General features: G+C 45.8%; 1 protein-coding gene across 3 annotated transcripts in view; it reads left to right on the top strand.

The window, feature by feature from the left end:
- The window catches only part of C6H21orf58 (chromosome 6 C21orf58 homolog), a 73,427-nt gene that overhangs the window by 44,452 nt on the left and 11,903 nt on the right, over positions 1-17,072 (top strand). For all 3 annotated transcript variants that reach the window (XM_029607717.1, XM_029607716.1, XM_029607718.1), the window contains exons 4-6: positions 2,492-2,565; positions 8,064-8,222; positions 10,203-10,317. In XM_029607717.1, the coding sequence (XP_029463577.1) occupies positions 2,492-2,565; positions 8,064-8,222; positions 10,203-10,317 (348 nt within the window). The remainder of the gene's footprint in view (positions 1-2,491; positions 2,566-8,063; positions 8,223-10,202; positions 10,318-17,072) is intronic.

The raw sequence follows: 17,072 nt of genomic DNA, 5'->3' as shown, positions 1-17,072 counted from the left end.
CACGAAAATCTCAGGGTGACTGGAAATGTAAAGTTCCCAGGTATGGCCTGTGGGGGAATTATTTTTATCCTTATTTGTTTTAATTATTTGGTGTTATTTGATGTGTTTGCTGTTTTGAAATATTTTATTGGTGTTTGGTAAATGTTTAAACATTTTTATATGCATTATAAATTATTGAATGTTATTATATTTATCAGCTCATTTGAAAATTTTATTTATTTTATTAGTTTTGGTTGATGTTTTATATTTCTTGTTTACTTTTGATGTTTAACGAGAAATGGTGATATTTCTGCTTTTTTCATTGTTGCACTATGTACAGAGTCTGGATTGTTGCAGTTTCCAGTTCAGTTTTTGTCTGCACATTTCTATTATTTTATTCTGTATTTGGTGTGTCTGTTTGTGTTCTGCATGTGTGACCAAACGGGCCAATACAGTATAGTGCGCTCCGGTGGAGCGCACTGTTAGCCAGGGTTTGGACACGCTACCTTTACCCCTTATACAGTAAGGGGTAGTAGCACGTCGAAAATGCGCGGCCAACCCCCCCCCGAAACTTATAGCGCCCGCAACAGGCAAATGCAAGTTGATGGCCCTATTAGTCATTCCCACGCAATACAGAAAGCAAAATGTGCAGTGAAGTCGCACATTTTACTTTCAGAAATTAACACCTGCCCAAAGGTAGGCGCTAATTTCAGCCGGCACCGGGGAAATGCACCGAAAAGCAGAAAAAACTGCTTTTCTGTACACCCTCCGACTTAATATCATAACGATATTAAGTCGGAGGCCTCAAAAATAAAAAAAAATTTAAAATGTGTCCGCGGCCCGCGTGTCTGTAAACGGACGCTCAATTATGCCGGCGTCCGTTTTCCGAGCCCGTGAGCTCGAGAACCGACACCAGTAAAATTGAGCGTTGGCTGTCAAACCCACTGACAGCTGCCGCTCCTGTCAAAAAGGAGGCGCTAAGGACGCGCTAGTGTCTCTAGTGCCTCTTTTTACTGCGGGCCCTCATTTGCATGCGGGCCGATACCGAATCGCGTGAACAGGACAGTGGCCTGTGCGCACGTCAGCAGAGCGGGCACTCGCCGGCTCTCCCGCACTTTTTTCTGTATCGGCCTGAAAGTGAGGTATTCTGCTACCATATAGTTTCTATGTAGGGATCTATAGCAACCCCACCTGTTCTGTTTTCCAATGGGAAGTATATCGGTGTAATATTTGCAGTGTTGCCTTTTCATGGGTAGGGTTATTACTGTTTTGAGTCTGGCAGTTAGTGTGTTATGGTATGGCAGGTTTTCTATAGGTTCTGTGTACATATTTGTGCAGGGTTTGAATGATTACACAGTGTTACTGAGGTGTATTAATGTGTTGCTGCTACAGTGAAATGACAGCAGAATTTGAACATTATTTTTCAATGGTGAGTGGTAAGGGGGAGGGTCCTGGTTCTACCCTGCACCCTTTCTTGAAGGAGCTTTTGTGATTGCAGGGTATTGTAGAACTTAAGGTGCAGGGTTAATATTGGGATTCTGTCCTATCCTGTATAGACTCCAGACCTCACTCCCAGAGAGTGTACAACTTCACTGATTGATGCTATTGAATAATTTTAGTGGTAATTTTACCAGATGGTTGAAACTGTCCAGGAGTTTCTTTTTTGCATGGAAGGGCCCACTGACCTACATGCCCAGCACTTTACACAATGGTGCAAAATGTATGTAGTGGTGCCTCCTGCTTTAAGACTGGGGGGTTTCCTGTCTCTGCAAGGATAGTTTGGTAAAAGACAAGAGTGGGAGAGAGCCATGGGGATTAAATTAACTGGGTGGTTCCTCCTTGTCACAGGTTATAGGATGACTTCCTGATGACAGCTGCAGGGGTATGTAGAATAGAGATAATTTAAAATGTAGTGCAGATAAATCATTAGATGCCACCTGGGACATTCCCATTCCAACTGATAAGAGTGATGCTAAAAAGAAAAAAAAGAAAAACTGGACATAGTGGTAAAGGAGAAAAACATAAGAATGACATTACTAATAGAGATGTCAGAACTCAGCTACTGTTCTGTGGATTGCATGGAGAAAGTGAAGCACCTTAAGTAGCAAGAGATGCAATCAGAGACCAATAAAATGTGGAGGAAAGATACGGAAGTAGTCCCAATGATAATGGGCACCACTGGCCCTGATCAAGAAGAATCTCCAAGTGCATTACATCCTCTGAACTGCAGAAGGGCATTAGTAGTAAACACGAGAGACCGATGTCATTCCCAACGCACCATGACTTATGAGGTACGCACAAAATAAGCCATTTGGAGATACTGTAGATAGGACTGCAGCAGCCATGGAATTGTGGGAAACCGGTGGTGGTGGTGGGGTTAGTTGTGACTGACTTTCTCAAAACCGTACTGCAGTTCCTCCCGCATTAATGACAGGCGTGGCGTCTCCTGTAGTGCTAACTGTGCGTCTTCCTGAAGGGGGCCCGGATAGTGATGCTGTGATTCCTTCCGCAGGGAGCAGTGATGGATATGAGGAAGCGTTACAGGGCGCCCTGCAGAGGAGGAGGGAACTACTGCAGAGACTTCGGGTAAGAACTGCAGACAGGATGTGCCGACCGGCAGTTTCCTGATATGCTGCACTAGACGAGCTCGGAGACTCTTAGTAGTTTGAGATTATTGGTAAGAATGTGGATTAAATACCCCCTCCCCCCAAACTCCTCCCTGAATTTTTCGGCTACGTTGTGCAGTTGTACTTTTTGCATATATTTTTTCTATAAAACACAAATATAGAAATGAAAACTAGAAATTAGTAAGGATCCTTTAGATTCTTCACTGGTAAATATGTTCCTCTTCTAAGATTACCCTTTTCTAAGTGTGCTCTAATAGAATGTGCCTGGGAAGGGATTACATACTACATAGACCCCTAAGGCAATCTTTCAGAACAGAAGAGACATTTCACTGTGTTTTCTTTGTGAGAAAATTCAGGACACTTATGTAAATTACCTCCATCCCCTCCACCGAATCCCCAGTGGTCATTCTGTGTTACATGGGCCGGCCGCATCAGGCGACGACTGGCCCTGCTTACCGACATGGCAAGACTGTCCCCCGGCTCCCTCGTCATGGGAGGGAGCTGGGGGACGTGTCCTTGCTCAAGCCCTTAATCCTATCTTGGCCATCCCGGAGGGCGCCAGAACCACCAGAAGTATCCGCTGAATTAGGACCAAGTTAAGGAGGCCGGAGGATGGAGGAATCAAAGATAAGAGTATCTCATCTCATGGGAGGGTTATGGCCCCGAAGAAAACATGTGGGAAGTCGCCTCCAATATATTGGATAAAGGATTGCTTAGACAGTTCCACGTCCCCCATCCACAGGGAGGGGGCTTAAAAGGGGGGGGGGGGGGTGTACCGTTACACGGCTGGCCACATCAGGCGGCGACCAGCCCCACTTGCCAACCTGGCGGAAACGTCCCCCAACTCCCTCGTCACAGCGGGGGATCCCCGCTGGCGTGTCTGACCTCCCACTGTCCTCCTAGTGTGCCACGATGGGGACACCTCCTCACAGCGGCTTCTGGCCTGCTCCCTAGGTGTGCGCACGTGAGCCGGTCTACTCTTCTTAAAGAGCCAGCGGCGGGAAAATGGCCGCGGCCCACCCTGTTGATGTCAGACCTGGGACCCTATATAACTTTGGCCCCTGCTATCAACAGACACCTCAGCAACAGGTCGAACTCCATTGGAGCTGCTAGTTGCCATGTTCCTAACTCCGTGTTCCTGACTCCGAGTAGCCGACTCCATGCCCTTTGGACTGTCTTCTGGCTCTTGACCCTGGTACGTTCTTCGGATTCCGCTTGCCTGCCACCTGCCCTGACCTCTAGACCATTGCCTGGACTCTCCTTGCTCACCGTGGACCATCTGGCCTTGCCTTCTTCTTTCGTCATAGGATTCCTTGTCATCGGAGACCTGCGCCTAAGTCCAGCTGGCCCCGGCACCCAAGGGCTTAACCTGCAGGAAATGAAGGCTGGTAGTGGTGAAGGTCCAGTTGGGTCTCTGTATTGACCAGTTCCACCTGCCGAAGACCAGGACCTGCAGGGGTTCCCCCCCTCAGGTAGCTCCAACCTCGTCTTGGTCTAAGGGGTCACGCCATAACACTCTGTTTCTTTCAATTTCCCCCATCTCCAGCACTCTCTCTTTCAAACTCCCAGCCTTAGAGTCACACTCTGTCTGAATCCGCCAGCATTCCCAGTATTCATGCTCTCTCTCTCAGTCCTTCACCATTCCCAGCTTCACTCTTGATCTCAATCTACCACAATCCCCAGCAGTGAGTCTCTTTCATAATCCCCTATGCCCAGCAGTCACTCTTTCTCTCTCAATCCCCCTTATCCCCAGTCACTTTATCTTGTTCTCTTCAATTCATTCATTCATTCCTAGCAATCACTCTCTGTTCTCCCCATGCCCAGCAGTTACTTTCTCTCTCTCTCTCATTCCCCTTCATCCTCAACAGGTTTCCTCTGTAATGGTAGCTTTGCACCATTATCAAACTTTTTTTTAGCCCACAGGAGGGTTTTGCATTTTGGGGAATGGGATCAGTAGGTGTATATGTATGTATATGTATGTATATATATATATATATATATATATATATATATATACACACACACACACGTGCCAAGTATGCTCAAGAGAGATACTCTCTAGATCCTCTTGGGTTGAAGATTGGAGAGGAGGGATTTTGAAGTACTGGTTATGGTAAGCGTCATGGCTCACCAGTGGAACACTATGGAGACGTTTTGTTTTGGAGATTTTTGGTCTGCAAAAAATGAACTGCTTCAAAATTCAAGCCAATACTTTTCCTTATCTATGAAACATAATTGCAGCCTCTTGTACATTGCCCGATCAACATTAATGCAGTTATGGTTAAAGTCTCTTGCTCTAGGACTGCTGAAGAAACTGTTCAAAACCACATTCTAAATGGCACTGAATAAGTTGCCAAACAATTGAAGTTAAAGTCTCACGGCTCTTAAAGCTGCTGAGAAAACAATTCAAGGACACACGGTCTCATCGGCATTTGAAAAGCTGCCACAGAAACAATTCAAAGCACATTTTCGATAGCACTGTATAAGTTGCTTGTAAATCAAGATTTTACTTATCTTGGCAAAGTTGTTAGTCTGAATTGCACTGGGAGACGCAAGAAACGCCGCAGAAAATGCTGCGTCAGGGCAGTATCGCGTCTTGACAAGTTATATGATTTCTTTCACAATCAAACTTTTAATTATCGGGCTTCAAGTCAATTGGCAAGGCACAACCGCATTGATGTTGATCGGGCAATGTACAAGAGACTGCAATTATATTTCATAGATAAGGAAAAGTATCGGCTTGAATTTTGAATCAGTTCATTTTTTGCCAACCAAAACTTCTTGCTCACTATCAATCCACAAAGAGAATATAAAACTTTGTGAGCAAGTTTTGATACTTACCAACATGTTTAAAAAAATTTTTAAATATTAAAAATAGAAAATTTTTTTTCAATAAAAAGGGAATTATTAGAGGTTTTTTGACCTATGATTGCAACAACTGGTCTACTTTCTGATAATTCATTCAGAAAAATACCAGTGCTGAGATCTTTTCCTCTATTTTAGAAATGTTAAAAATTTAAAAAAGTTAATATAAAAAAATGTTTTCACTGCAGTCATAGTAAAGATTAATATACACCAGCTATTTCTCTTTCTCACTGGAATGGGAAGCCCCAGAAGCAAATTTTAAAGGGGATCAGATACAGGAAGACCTGTACCCCCTTGGATCGGGCTGTGAGAAAGCCTTTGTGTTTTCCCAAAGTGGATGCTCTGGTATGTGCCATGTCTAAGTGGTCAACTACCCCTGTAGAGGGAGGAGCGGCCTTGAAGGATGAACATGATGAAGAATTGAGGCTATTTTTAAGCAATTTACAGATTGTCTCCTGTTGCACCCTAGTGGCGAGATCTTGTCTGCTTCTCTCTCAGGAGCTTGATGAGTCTGTAGGAAATTCCAGAGCGGTTATGGAGCCTGCTGCTGCCTTTTTAGCAGACTCAAACTGTGATTTGGTCTGGACCTCAGCCAGAGGAGTGGCTTCGGTGATAGCGTCCAGGCGTCAACTCTGATTGTGAAATTGGTCAGCTGACACAATTTCCAAAGCCAGTCTTACCAGGATGCCCTTTAAAGGCTCGATCTTGTTTGGTAGCAAGTTGGAGAAACTGGTCAGTAAGTGGGGCGAGTCTCCGGTGCCTAGGTTGCCAGAGGATAAGAAACAGTTACAGCGCCCCGTTTGGTATGAGGGCTTGTTTCCGGCATTCCAGGCATTTTCGTCCCTACAGAGGGACGACCTTTCAGTGGACTCGGTATTTCAGTAGGTCTCAGTCTTTTTGACCCAAGCAGCCCAAGAAAGGAGTGGACTCATGTGGTGGACCTTCCTGAACTTTCCAAAGAAGGTTTGCCGACCCACCTTCCGGAATAGGAAATAGGGGACATCTCTCTCTCTTTTTTATTGGAGGTGGGTCGAGATCACGTTGGACCAGTGGGACCTGGAGGTGGTACGCAAAAGGTATGCACTGGAATTTCACAGTATTCCTCGGGATGTGTTCATGGTGTCTCCTGCACTCCCCACAGAAGAAGCAGGCAATGGAGTTCATGCTTCAAAGGCTCCTCAGACTGAGGGCTGTGGTTCCAGTGCCCACATCTCAAGAAAGTATGGGGCAATATTCCATTTATTTTGTTGTGCCCAAGAAGAAGGGCTCCTTTCAACCATGTTAGATCTCAAGAGGATCAACTGTCACTTGAAGGTGACTCATTTTCAAATAAAAACTTTACACTCTGTAATAATGTCTACGGCCGGCGCCATTTTGCGCAAAATGGCGCCGGCCGTACGGCAACACGATTCGACTGCAGGAGGTCGTTCCGGACCCCCGCTGGACTTTTGGCAAGTCTTGTGGGGGTCAGGAGGCCCCCCCAAGCTGGCCAAAAGTCCCTGGGGGTCCAGCGGGGGTCCGGAACGACCTCCTGCAGTCGAATCGTTTTTCCGTACGGAAAAACGATTCGCGGTAGGAGATCGTTTCGGACCCCCGCTGGACTTTTGGCAAGTCTTGTGGGGGTCAGGAGGCCCCCCCAAGCTGGCCAAAAGTCCCTGGGGGTCCAGCGGGGGTCCGGGAGCGATCTCCTACGCTCCTGATGTCGGGGGGACAAAAAAACAAAATGGCGCCGGCGCTACCTTTGACCTGTCATATGACAGGTCAAAGGTAGCGCCGGCACCATTTCTACAACGCACGGAGGTCTGAGAGTAAAAGATCACACCGGGACCCTTCCTCTGGACCCCAGGTAATTTAAGGCATTTTGGGGGGGTTCGGGAGGGTGGGGGATTTATTTTAAAGGGTCGGGGGTGGGTTTTAGGGTGTTTTAGTGTGCCGGTTTTCCCGCCCTCCCCCTTCCCCCGATTTACGATTTTTTGACGATAAATCGGGGGAATTGTTATTGTATCGCGGTTCTAACGATTTTTGACGATTTAAAATATATCGGACGATATTTTAAATCGTCAAAAAACAATTCACATCCCTACCTCCCACTATAACATGTCACGCATCTCCTCTGGCTTCTTGGCATGTGTGGAAAGCAATGGAGCCTCTGCAGGGTTGACGCTAGATTGAGGTCACGTTACCTGGAAAAGCGATTTTAAATTTCTTTTGCAGCCGAGTTACATTATAGTTGGGGGCTGGATCTGAGTTGCAAACAGATGTGGTCAATGCTGATCCCAAGACAATACTGGGTTTGAAACCCCCAGCAATCATTCCTTCACCAGAAAGGAAAGGAGAGAACCAGACTGACAGTCTTCAGTGGGGAAGGTATGCATTGTATCTATCCTCATAGTCATTCCCATGGCCAAGTAAAGCTAAGAAAAGGGCAAACAGAAAAAAAGCTTCATCCACCATGAAGGAGAAGAATCAAACATGTCTGCCTAATTCATAGCCATCATGGGACTCCCCCCCATTTGTACTATTTGTTTTTAATACCGGAGTACTTGTCCATAAATGACCATAGCTTGAAGTTTGCTTTGTTTCTTCCTGCAGGAGCAGCAGCTGCTGGAGGAGATCTCTCGGCCTCATACCTGGGGTGGAAGCCATCAAAAGAGGTACTTGGAGCCTCTGCAACAGGTTCTGCCAGTGCAGGCCTATCACCCCCCACCCCCTCCTGCACAGATGGAGCCCCCTAGGATCATACAGCAGCAGGTAAGGCCCCTCTGATACAACCGGGGAATTTCTATACAAGCAGAGCATGTCCTGCCATAAGATATCAATAACTCAAAGCCATAAATCTTTCACAGTACTGATAGCAGAATTCCTTTGATCTATGTGCCAAGGCAATCAGACCCTATCATAATGGGGCTAAAAAGGAAATAATGAGGATAATGGCAGATGCATGATTTCCTTTATACACTTGTTACATAGAGACCACTTCTTTAACCTTCAACTACTACTAATATAGTCACTGAATATCCCCCTGTGCCTTTCATGAGAACTCTTGTTACGGGTGAGCTGAGGGAGGGAATAGCCAAAGGTCGCTAAACTTTGGAGGTTATTCACTAAGCCGCAGTATTTTTCCTCTGAGGGAAACAAAGAGGAGTAACAAAGCCATGGTAAATGACCCAACGGCTTTGTGAATCCCGTGGTATATTTCCTTTGGGGGGGGGGGGATATCACAACAGTAACGCAACGTGCAGTGGCAGCCCGTCGCTTAAAGGGTCTCCTCGGCCCTGAGAACGCTCCCTCCGGTGAGCTGTAAAAACCCACAAGGGTCTGCTTAGAGCCCCCCCGTCCCCTCCCCCGTAACACTCGCAGTTGTCCCATAGTTGTTAAAGTTTAAAACAAAGCATTTTGTATGCAAGGCTGAAGCCCCGCCCCTTCAATGAAAAATCCGTCCGCTGAAGGCCAAGAGGCCGGGATGCCATCCCCTCCCCCTCCCCTCCCCCCAGGCTCCGCCTTTGTTGAAAAAAATGGCAGGCATTAATTTTTTTAGAATAAAAATGTGTGCATCCCATGTTATAGAAGAGGGGAATAGCTAATAGCCTCATCAATATGGCATTTACATGTGATAAATGCTATTAGCTACGCACTGGTTTGGATATGCTAATGGCGCACGCACCTCATACTTACTACACTCTATCCATTTACCTTGCTATACATTATCGGGTAGATTTTCAAAGGGGTACGCGCGTAGAATAAAGGGGATGGAAAGATTCCCCTATGAGGAAAGACTAAAGAGGTTAGGACTCTTTAGCTTGGAGAAGAGATGGCTGAGGGAAGATATGATAGAGGTCTATAAAATAATGAATGTAGTGGAATGAGTAAATATTAATCGGTTGTTTACTCTTTTGAAAATTACAAAGACCATGTTTCCCAGCAGCCCTGTGCTTCCTGTTCTTTCTGCTTTACAATCCCCTAGCCAACTCTTGTTTACCTTTTTTCCTGCCTTAAGGCAGTGTTCCTCCTGGGACTCCCTTTAGAGCTCCCCCTGGTCTTCTGGATAACCTAACTGTCCTGCCTGTCTAAAACCCTTCTTTCATCACAATCTCGGCCTGCCTGTTTCCCACTTACAGATGCCCAAAAAGGAAACCCATACGGAGCGGGTTAACAACCATGTGAGGACTGTCCGGACATGCCAACACGCAGTTCCCAATAGTAGATGCTCCTTCTCTAGATTTGCTGCCCAAACAGGAAGAGGGAAGGGGCCGCAATATGGCCTGTGATGTATGTCAGCTCGCAGGCCCCCCCCCATATATTAGTCACTTCTGCCAAAGCAGAGAACACCAGCTTGGAAATTCTCCTGCTCTCTTAATAAGGGAGGATGGGGAGAGAGAGTAGAGGCCTGATGGGCAGCTGGGGATCTGGGCCTGAAGTGGAGGTCACTGCAGGGTAAGTGGGGAGAATAGTAACCTCTGCCTGGCCAGCATGAGGAGGAAAGAGGGAAGAAGCCCCCAATGAATTGTCAATTTTATGGTAAATGATATTTCTGTGATCTGAAGTAAATAGTGTATTATTTTGAATTGTATTGCAAAAACTTGGGGAACATGGTGATAGCTCTGAGACCAGTAGAGTAGCATTCAAAAGATGAAGAGAAATCCTTGTAGACTAGGAAAAGTGAGAATGATTCCAACTCTTAGGATGCAAATAACGAGAAATTTGGCCCTTTGGTCTTCTTTTCCTTTTTAGATTCCCCAACAGCCTGCCACCATCATCCAGCAGTTACCTCCACAACAACCTCTCATCACGCAGATCCCTTCTCTACAGTCCCTGCCACCCATCAGATCTGGCAGCATTAAAGAAGGTGAGACCTCGCTTGAGGCATGACAATCTGATGTTGAACTCATTGAAGAAGGTGAGACCTCATCTGAGTTGGGATGACCTGATGCTGAATTAATTGAGGAAATTGAGATGTAGCTCTGTACCAAAAAGAGTCAGCAAATATAAGTGAAACTGCATTAATGAAGAAAGGAGTGTGAATTTCATAGACACCATATCCCAAAGTGCTTTAAGAGACTTTTCTTAAACCGTATCTCAAAGCACATTATAGGCCTTGTCTACAAATTGCATCTCAATATGCATTATAAATTAGGAGAAGCTACTTTGTACATCAGGACTACAGGACATTGGAAAGGTTGAAGAAAAATAACATATAGGACATCAAGTGGAAATGAGAGGTGGGGAATGTAAGAAAGCAAAGTTGCTTACCTGTAATCTGTATCCTTCATGGACATCAGTAAAAGTCAGTCACACATGTGGTGATGTTATTGGCATTACTCTAGACATAGAACAGGCTCAGCTTTTACAAGAAAAGCCTAGAAGGCTTTTGTGCACATGTGTGGCATGCACAGTACAAGAATGTGCATTGTGAGGCCTCTTGGTCATATAATATAGCTAAACTACAAGAAAATGTTTAGCTCCAAAGGGAGATTGCTAACTTATCCTGCTGTCCATGGAGAACACCAGTTCCTTAGTGTTCAGGTAGGTCAATCCCAACAAGTGGGTTATGCACCTCGCCAGCAGATATAGAGAGGTCAAAAGCTGACGTCACAGCCATATAATCCTGCCTCGACATCAGCCCGCCAGTATTCTCCATCTCCAGCAGATGGTGGACATACATGTCCCTTCGGGGGATTGCTTGTGAGTAAAAAGAAGAAAAGAAGATAATGGACAGACGAGACATCTATCTAGCACCGCGTGCCTTCTGAGGTGATACTGTTGCAAACCCTCCCTCAGTAGAGTGCCCTCAATCCAGTAGCCTTGACTGGTGTGGACCTAAAAAAATGTAATAGCATTTGCAGGCCAAAAGAGGTTTGGCGTTGAAGGCTTTAGCCCTCTCCCCCTGTAGCCGGGACCCATTCCTGCTCGCAGCCTGGGAGGGCTGAGCTCAGGTAAAAGGTTTTGTTTTACCTTTCTAAAAGAAAGATAACAGAGAAAAGCAGGAGAAAGGGTCAAATACCTTGGCGTTTGGTTATTCCACTCATGTCTCTGGGGAGTTTGTGAAGTGAAATGGTAGTGCAGGCTCAGTGGGTTGAGCAGCCATTTGGCTAGGCCCCGCTACAGGCTTTTCTCTTTTTGGTACGAAGTAGGCTGCAAGGAGATTTCGCACTTTTTCTCTCGGTGGGCCATCGGCACGCTCTTGCATGTTCAGTTGTGTGGTCAAGCAGTGCTGGATGTCCAGTTGAGTGCCTAGTTGGATGCATGCCTAGGTGCGTATACATGCGTGCACACTTTTTTGTGTGCATCCATTTTGGGCGTGGTTTTTATATGCACATAATCTAGGCACTTACAACCATGGCACCCGCGGCTAAGAAGCCTAAGCGCCTATCTATTTGTGCTGCTTGCCACATCATAGCCATTAAGCCTATGTCAGCACCGCCTGGATGCTCTTTCTGATTTTGCTGATGATAGTCCATCTCTTCGGTTGGCAGAGAGTGGGACCGAGAATGGCAAGACAAAGGTTTCTCATTCGTCGGTCGATCCACAGACCATGTCATTGGGAGACACTCGATCTCAGAATGTCAACTTTAGGCCTATGGGGCTGGGAATGGGACCGTCCTCCTTTTCCTGGGATGAATTTTTCCAGGGATTTCAGACCTTTCTTCAGGGACAGTCTTCTGAGTCAGCACTGCCTGCTAAAGTTGGTCCATGTGCACAGAAGTGCTTCTCTGCCTGTTCCCACGGTCAAGCGCCATGATGCAGCATGGTCTGACAAGGCTTGAATGCAGGTCGATCAGGATGAGACCGATGATGATGGTGGTGACTCTCCTGCTGAAGAAGGGGAGATTTCCCCAGATTTGGAGCCTTATAGAACTCTTCTCTGTTTCTTTCATAGAGATGAGTTCTTGAACTTGATCTCTCAGACTCTGGAGACCCTTGGAGTGGCTATGCCTGACTCCTTGGGGTTGCAGAAGAAGGATCCCATTTTGGTTACCCTGCGCAAGGCTTCTTATTTCTTTCCCCTCCTAGATGCAATCCAGGAGTTGACTGATCTGGAATGGAGTGAGACTGAGTCTTCCTTTAAAGGAGATCATCTTTTGGCGGGTTTATATCCCTTGGATCTGCAAGCATTTCCCTAAGGTGAATGCCTTGGTTTGTTCAGTCCTGAAACTTACCATCATCCCGGTAGATGGAGGTGTGGCATTGAAGGATACTCAGAAAGATTGAGGCCATCCTGAAGCAAGCTTTTGAGGTAGTAAAGATGAACTTACAAATTGCTTCTTGTTGTGCTTTGACAGCTTGGACTACATTGTGCTTTGTCAAGATTCTGCCACCACCGTATCTGATCTTGAACCTATAATAGAACCGAGGACTGCCTTTTTAGCTGATGCAGGCTGTTGCTTGGTTCGCATGGCTGCCACTGGGGGGGGGGGAGGGGGGCTTCAATTATTGCAGCCAGGCAGCAGATACTATCTCAAAGGCCAATCTTATCAAGTTTCCCTTCAAAGGCTCGCTTTTATTTGGCAGTGAGTTTGAAAAACTGCCAAGTAAATATGGAGAGTCCTAGGTCCCTTGTTTGCTGGAGGACAAGAAACCCATGGCCCGGTCTTTTCAGGCGAGTGGTCGCTCTCAAGACTATGGGCGTTTTTAGTGTTATAGGGGAGGTTCTTCCTCGAGGTCTCTTCCCTTCCACAGGTCTCAGTATTTTCGCCCTTGAGGTCCTCATAAAGATGTGGGTTCCAGAGGTGGAGCTTCACGCTCTTCCCAATAAAGGTTTGCGGGCTCACCTGGTAGTGCAGGAGATAGGTGGTCACCTATCTCGGTTATATCACAGATAGGTCCAGATTACTTTGGGTCAATGGATTCCCATTCCTGAATCACAGTGAAATATGAGCCGATATTCCATTAATTTTGTTTCAGCCCATAGTGGATCTCAAGGGCATCAACCATCATCTACGGGTCACACATTTCAGAATGGAAATAATACACTCTGTCATAATGGCTGTTCAAGCAGGGGAGTACCTCACATCTCTGGATCTGACGGAGGCATATCTGCATATTCCCATCTGGCAGGAATATCGGCGGTTCCTCCAATTTGCTATTTTGGATGGTCATTACCAGTTTCAAGCCTTGCCTATGAGCTCCAACACTGCTCTCTGCATCAATGGCGGGGGTGGAAGGAAATTAGAATAAAAAACTACCAATAAGGGCCCTGAACTCAGTGGTCAGAGTAACAGATAAGTATGAGAAAATAAGTGTGAAAGCTTGCTGGGCAGACTAGTTGGGTCTATTGGTCTTCTGCCGTCATTTCTATGTTTCTATGATTCCTGTATGAGGAAAGACTAAAGAGGTTAGGATGCTTCAGCTTGGAGAAGAGACTGCTAAGGGGAGATATGATAGAGATCTATAAAATAATGAGTGGAATGCAACAAGTAAATGTTAATCAGTTGTTTACTCTTTCGAAAAGTACAAAGACTAGGGGGCACACAATTAAGTTACTGGGTAATACATTTAAAAACTAATAAGAGAAAATATTTTTTTACTCAGTGCTTAATTAAGCTCTTGAATTTGTTGCCAGAGGATGTGGTGAAAGCTATTAGTGTAGCTGTGTTTAAAAAGGTTTGGACAAGTTCCTGGAGGAAAAGTCCATAACCCATTATTAAGGAGGACTTGGGGAAATCTACTGCATATATCTATTCCTCGGGATGGATCCTTCCAGGTACTTGTGTCTTGGCTTGGGCACTGTCGGAAACAACATACTGGGCTTGATAGACCTTTGGTCTGAGCCGGTATGGCAAATCTTATGTACTCCATCAGGAGCTGTACAGGATCAGTGGACTGGACTGGGATTTATCTTCTGCCTAGCCATCCCCCACCCTTACAGGTTGAGCCCTTGAGTTCTGGGGGCATTAGAGCTTGGCTTTGGTGGCTGAACAACCTGACGTGAGTCAGGGCAGGCTGGATGAGGCTAGGCAGGTTTGACAAAGCTTGGACTGGCTGGACAAGGCTGGACAAGCTGGATAAGATTGGACAAGCTGGACAGGGCGAAATAGGCTGGGCAAGGCAGGCACAAACTAGAACTGAGGTCAGTCACAAGCTGGACATTGTGGGCAAAGACAGAGTGGAAGTAGAGATCTGAGTACTGGAACAGGCAAGAAGCTGATGACTGGATACTGGAACAGGAGAGTAGTGGAATACTGAATAAGGGCTGGAACTGGATACAGATGTAGGCTGGGCAGGATATTGACCAGTGACAGGGAATGGATACAGATATAAGCTTGGGCAAGGCAAAGCAAAGCAGGGAATGGAACCAACTATACTTAGAAACTTAATCTCTGAGGAGTCTCCCTTTTATAGGAAATATCACCAACGCTCCCAACTTCTACATCCTGAACCCATAGAACCTGATTTTAAAAAGCATTTACATGCTTAAAATTAGGTTTTACATGTGTAAATGCACTTTACTCAAGTAAGGGGTCTTTTGAAAATTGCTACAATACAATATATACCATTGAATTGCCCATAAGATTTACCCGTATAAGTGCACTTTACGTGGGTAAATGGCTTTTGAAAATTGCTACAATATGTTACATTTACACACCTAACTACTTTGAAAATTACCTCCTTTGGCTTTCACAAGTTGGTCTCAAGACCAAAGTTTGTCCCATGAGAAATGGTTCTTACAAACATTTCAAGAAGGTCTGCAAATCTGAAGCCCAGCTGCTGCCAAGGCTACATGACTCTGAGGAGGAAAGTGCTGCAACCCAAAGGACAGTCATTATCTATTTCAAGAAGGGCCAGTACTCTTAGCACTCCACAGGACTGTGAAACGAAGTCAGTGCTCTTTACCTCTTCCCCACTCACCAGAAATGGCCATCATATCCACCTCCTCCATAGAATCCACTATGGGAACTGAAACCACAACTGGCAACACCGATGCGGCTCCCCTCCAAAGCAGCTGCAACAGTGCTTTCAGCAGATCTCCTTAACTGAAAATAGTGTGGCAAAATTATTTGAACTCACTGCCCGAGACCCAGCTTGCTTTGTGTCCCCTGCAAAGTGCGGACATTTCCCCATGCTTTCCCAATGTGGCTCTGCCCCAGATACAAGTGCTAAGGCTCAGGCTGCCCCTGAGCTCAAAAAAACTGCTGCATCCCATGTGCAGTCATTATCACTGAAGCCAGGCTCGCACCGACCAAGCTCCTAAAACCAGGGTAGAACTTGTGAGTTATCCATCTAAATGGCTTTTGAATATTGACCTCTATATGTCATCTGCTATTGAGAATATCCATTCACTAGGCATGTAGGTTGGTGGGTAGGAGAGGAAATGCTGGGCCACCTGGACCAAGTCTGATTAGACAGCTGCCTTGTGTTCCCAATATGCCAATGTCCTTGATGGGCCCAGTGAGACATATGTAACCAAAATCTGTGGTTCAGTCTTCTTTGCTGAAGGAGGATAATCTTGTCTGCTGCAAACCACTTGTGTCAAGAAAGCTTATTCTATGGTGGCCATGGAAGATGATAGATAAAGATGGGTGCTGCTCATGACAGTGTGGGATGATGGGGAGATGATTTATTTGATTTCTTGTATTTTTTATGCTGCATCTGGTACCAGATTGAGCTAGTACAATAAAAAAAAGGCTGAAGACTTGAGAGTTTCTATATTTACTCAGATACAATGGACAGAGGTATTCTGGAGATGGAAAAGAACTGCTGAGGATATGAAATAGCATGCAATATGCTGTTTTCAATCAGACAATAATGCAGTCAGTGACTGTTTAAAAATACTGCAGATGGACATCTGTTGCTATGTGCTACAAAATAGCCATGCCTATAGCCATGACTTTATATGGCTAGTAGCATCATATAACTTGGCTTTTCATATAGGACGTTGTACATGAAGTCCTTTTATGAGAAAAAGAATTGGAACATATATCCAATCAGAAAGAGACACTTGTTCTCAACTGCATTTTAAGGTATTGAGAACTTATAAAAAGTACTGTTATTGCATCAGAGGAGACAGAGGGCAGAACACCCTGAAGAAATTCTGTGTGTGGAGCAGACTCCCTGCTGAATCTAGTCTGGCCAACTGGAAAAAGCTCAAATGGTAAGTATAGATGCAGAATTAAGGATATAGAAGCCTGGGAATAATACTTTCTTTATTCTGTTTCCCTTAATTATTGTTACGCAGCGTGTTAGTGAATCCCTGAGAAGACGACAGTCTTACCTTAACTCGGGTTACCAGCTGACAACCGGCAGAGAAAATCCAAAGCCAATCCAAGGTCGTGACAAGCAGCAGACAGAGAGTCCAATATCCAATCCGGGGTCGTGACAGGCAGTAGACAGAGAGTCCAATATCCAATCCAGGGTTGTGACAGGCAGCAGGCAAACAGAGTCCAATATCCAATCCGGGGTCGCGACGGGCAGCAGACAGAGAGTCCAATATCCAATCCGGGGTCGTGACAGGCAGCAGACAGAGAGTCCAATATCCAATCCGGGGTCGCGACGGGCAGCAGACAGAGAGTCCAATATCCAATCCGGGGTCGTGACGGGCAGCAGACAGAGAGTCCAATATCCAATCCAGGGTTGTGACGGGCAGCAGACAGAGTCCAATATCCA

Source organism: Rhinatrema bivittatum, chromosome 6 (assembly GCF_901001135.1).
Source record: "Rhinatrema bivittatum chromosome 6, aRhiBiv1.1, whole genome shotgun sequence".
NCBI lineage: Eukaryota > Metazoa > Chordata > Amphibia > Gymnophiona > Rhinatrematidae > Rhinatrema > Rhinatrema bivittatum.
Note: the sequence above shows the minus strand (reverse complement) of the source record. Positions and strands in the feature narration are given on the sequence as shown.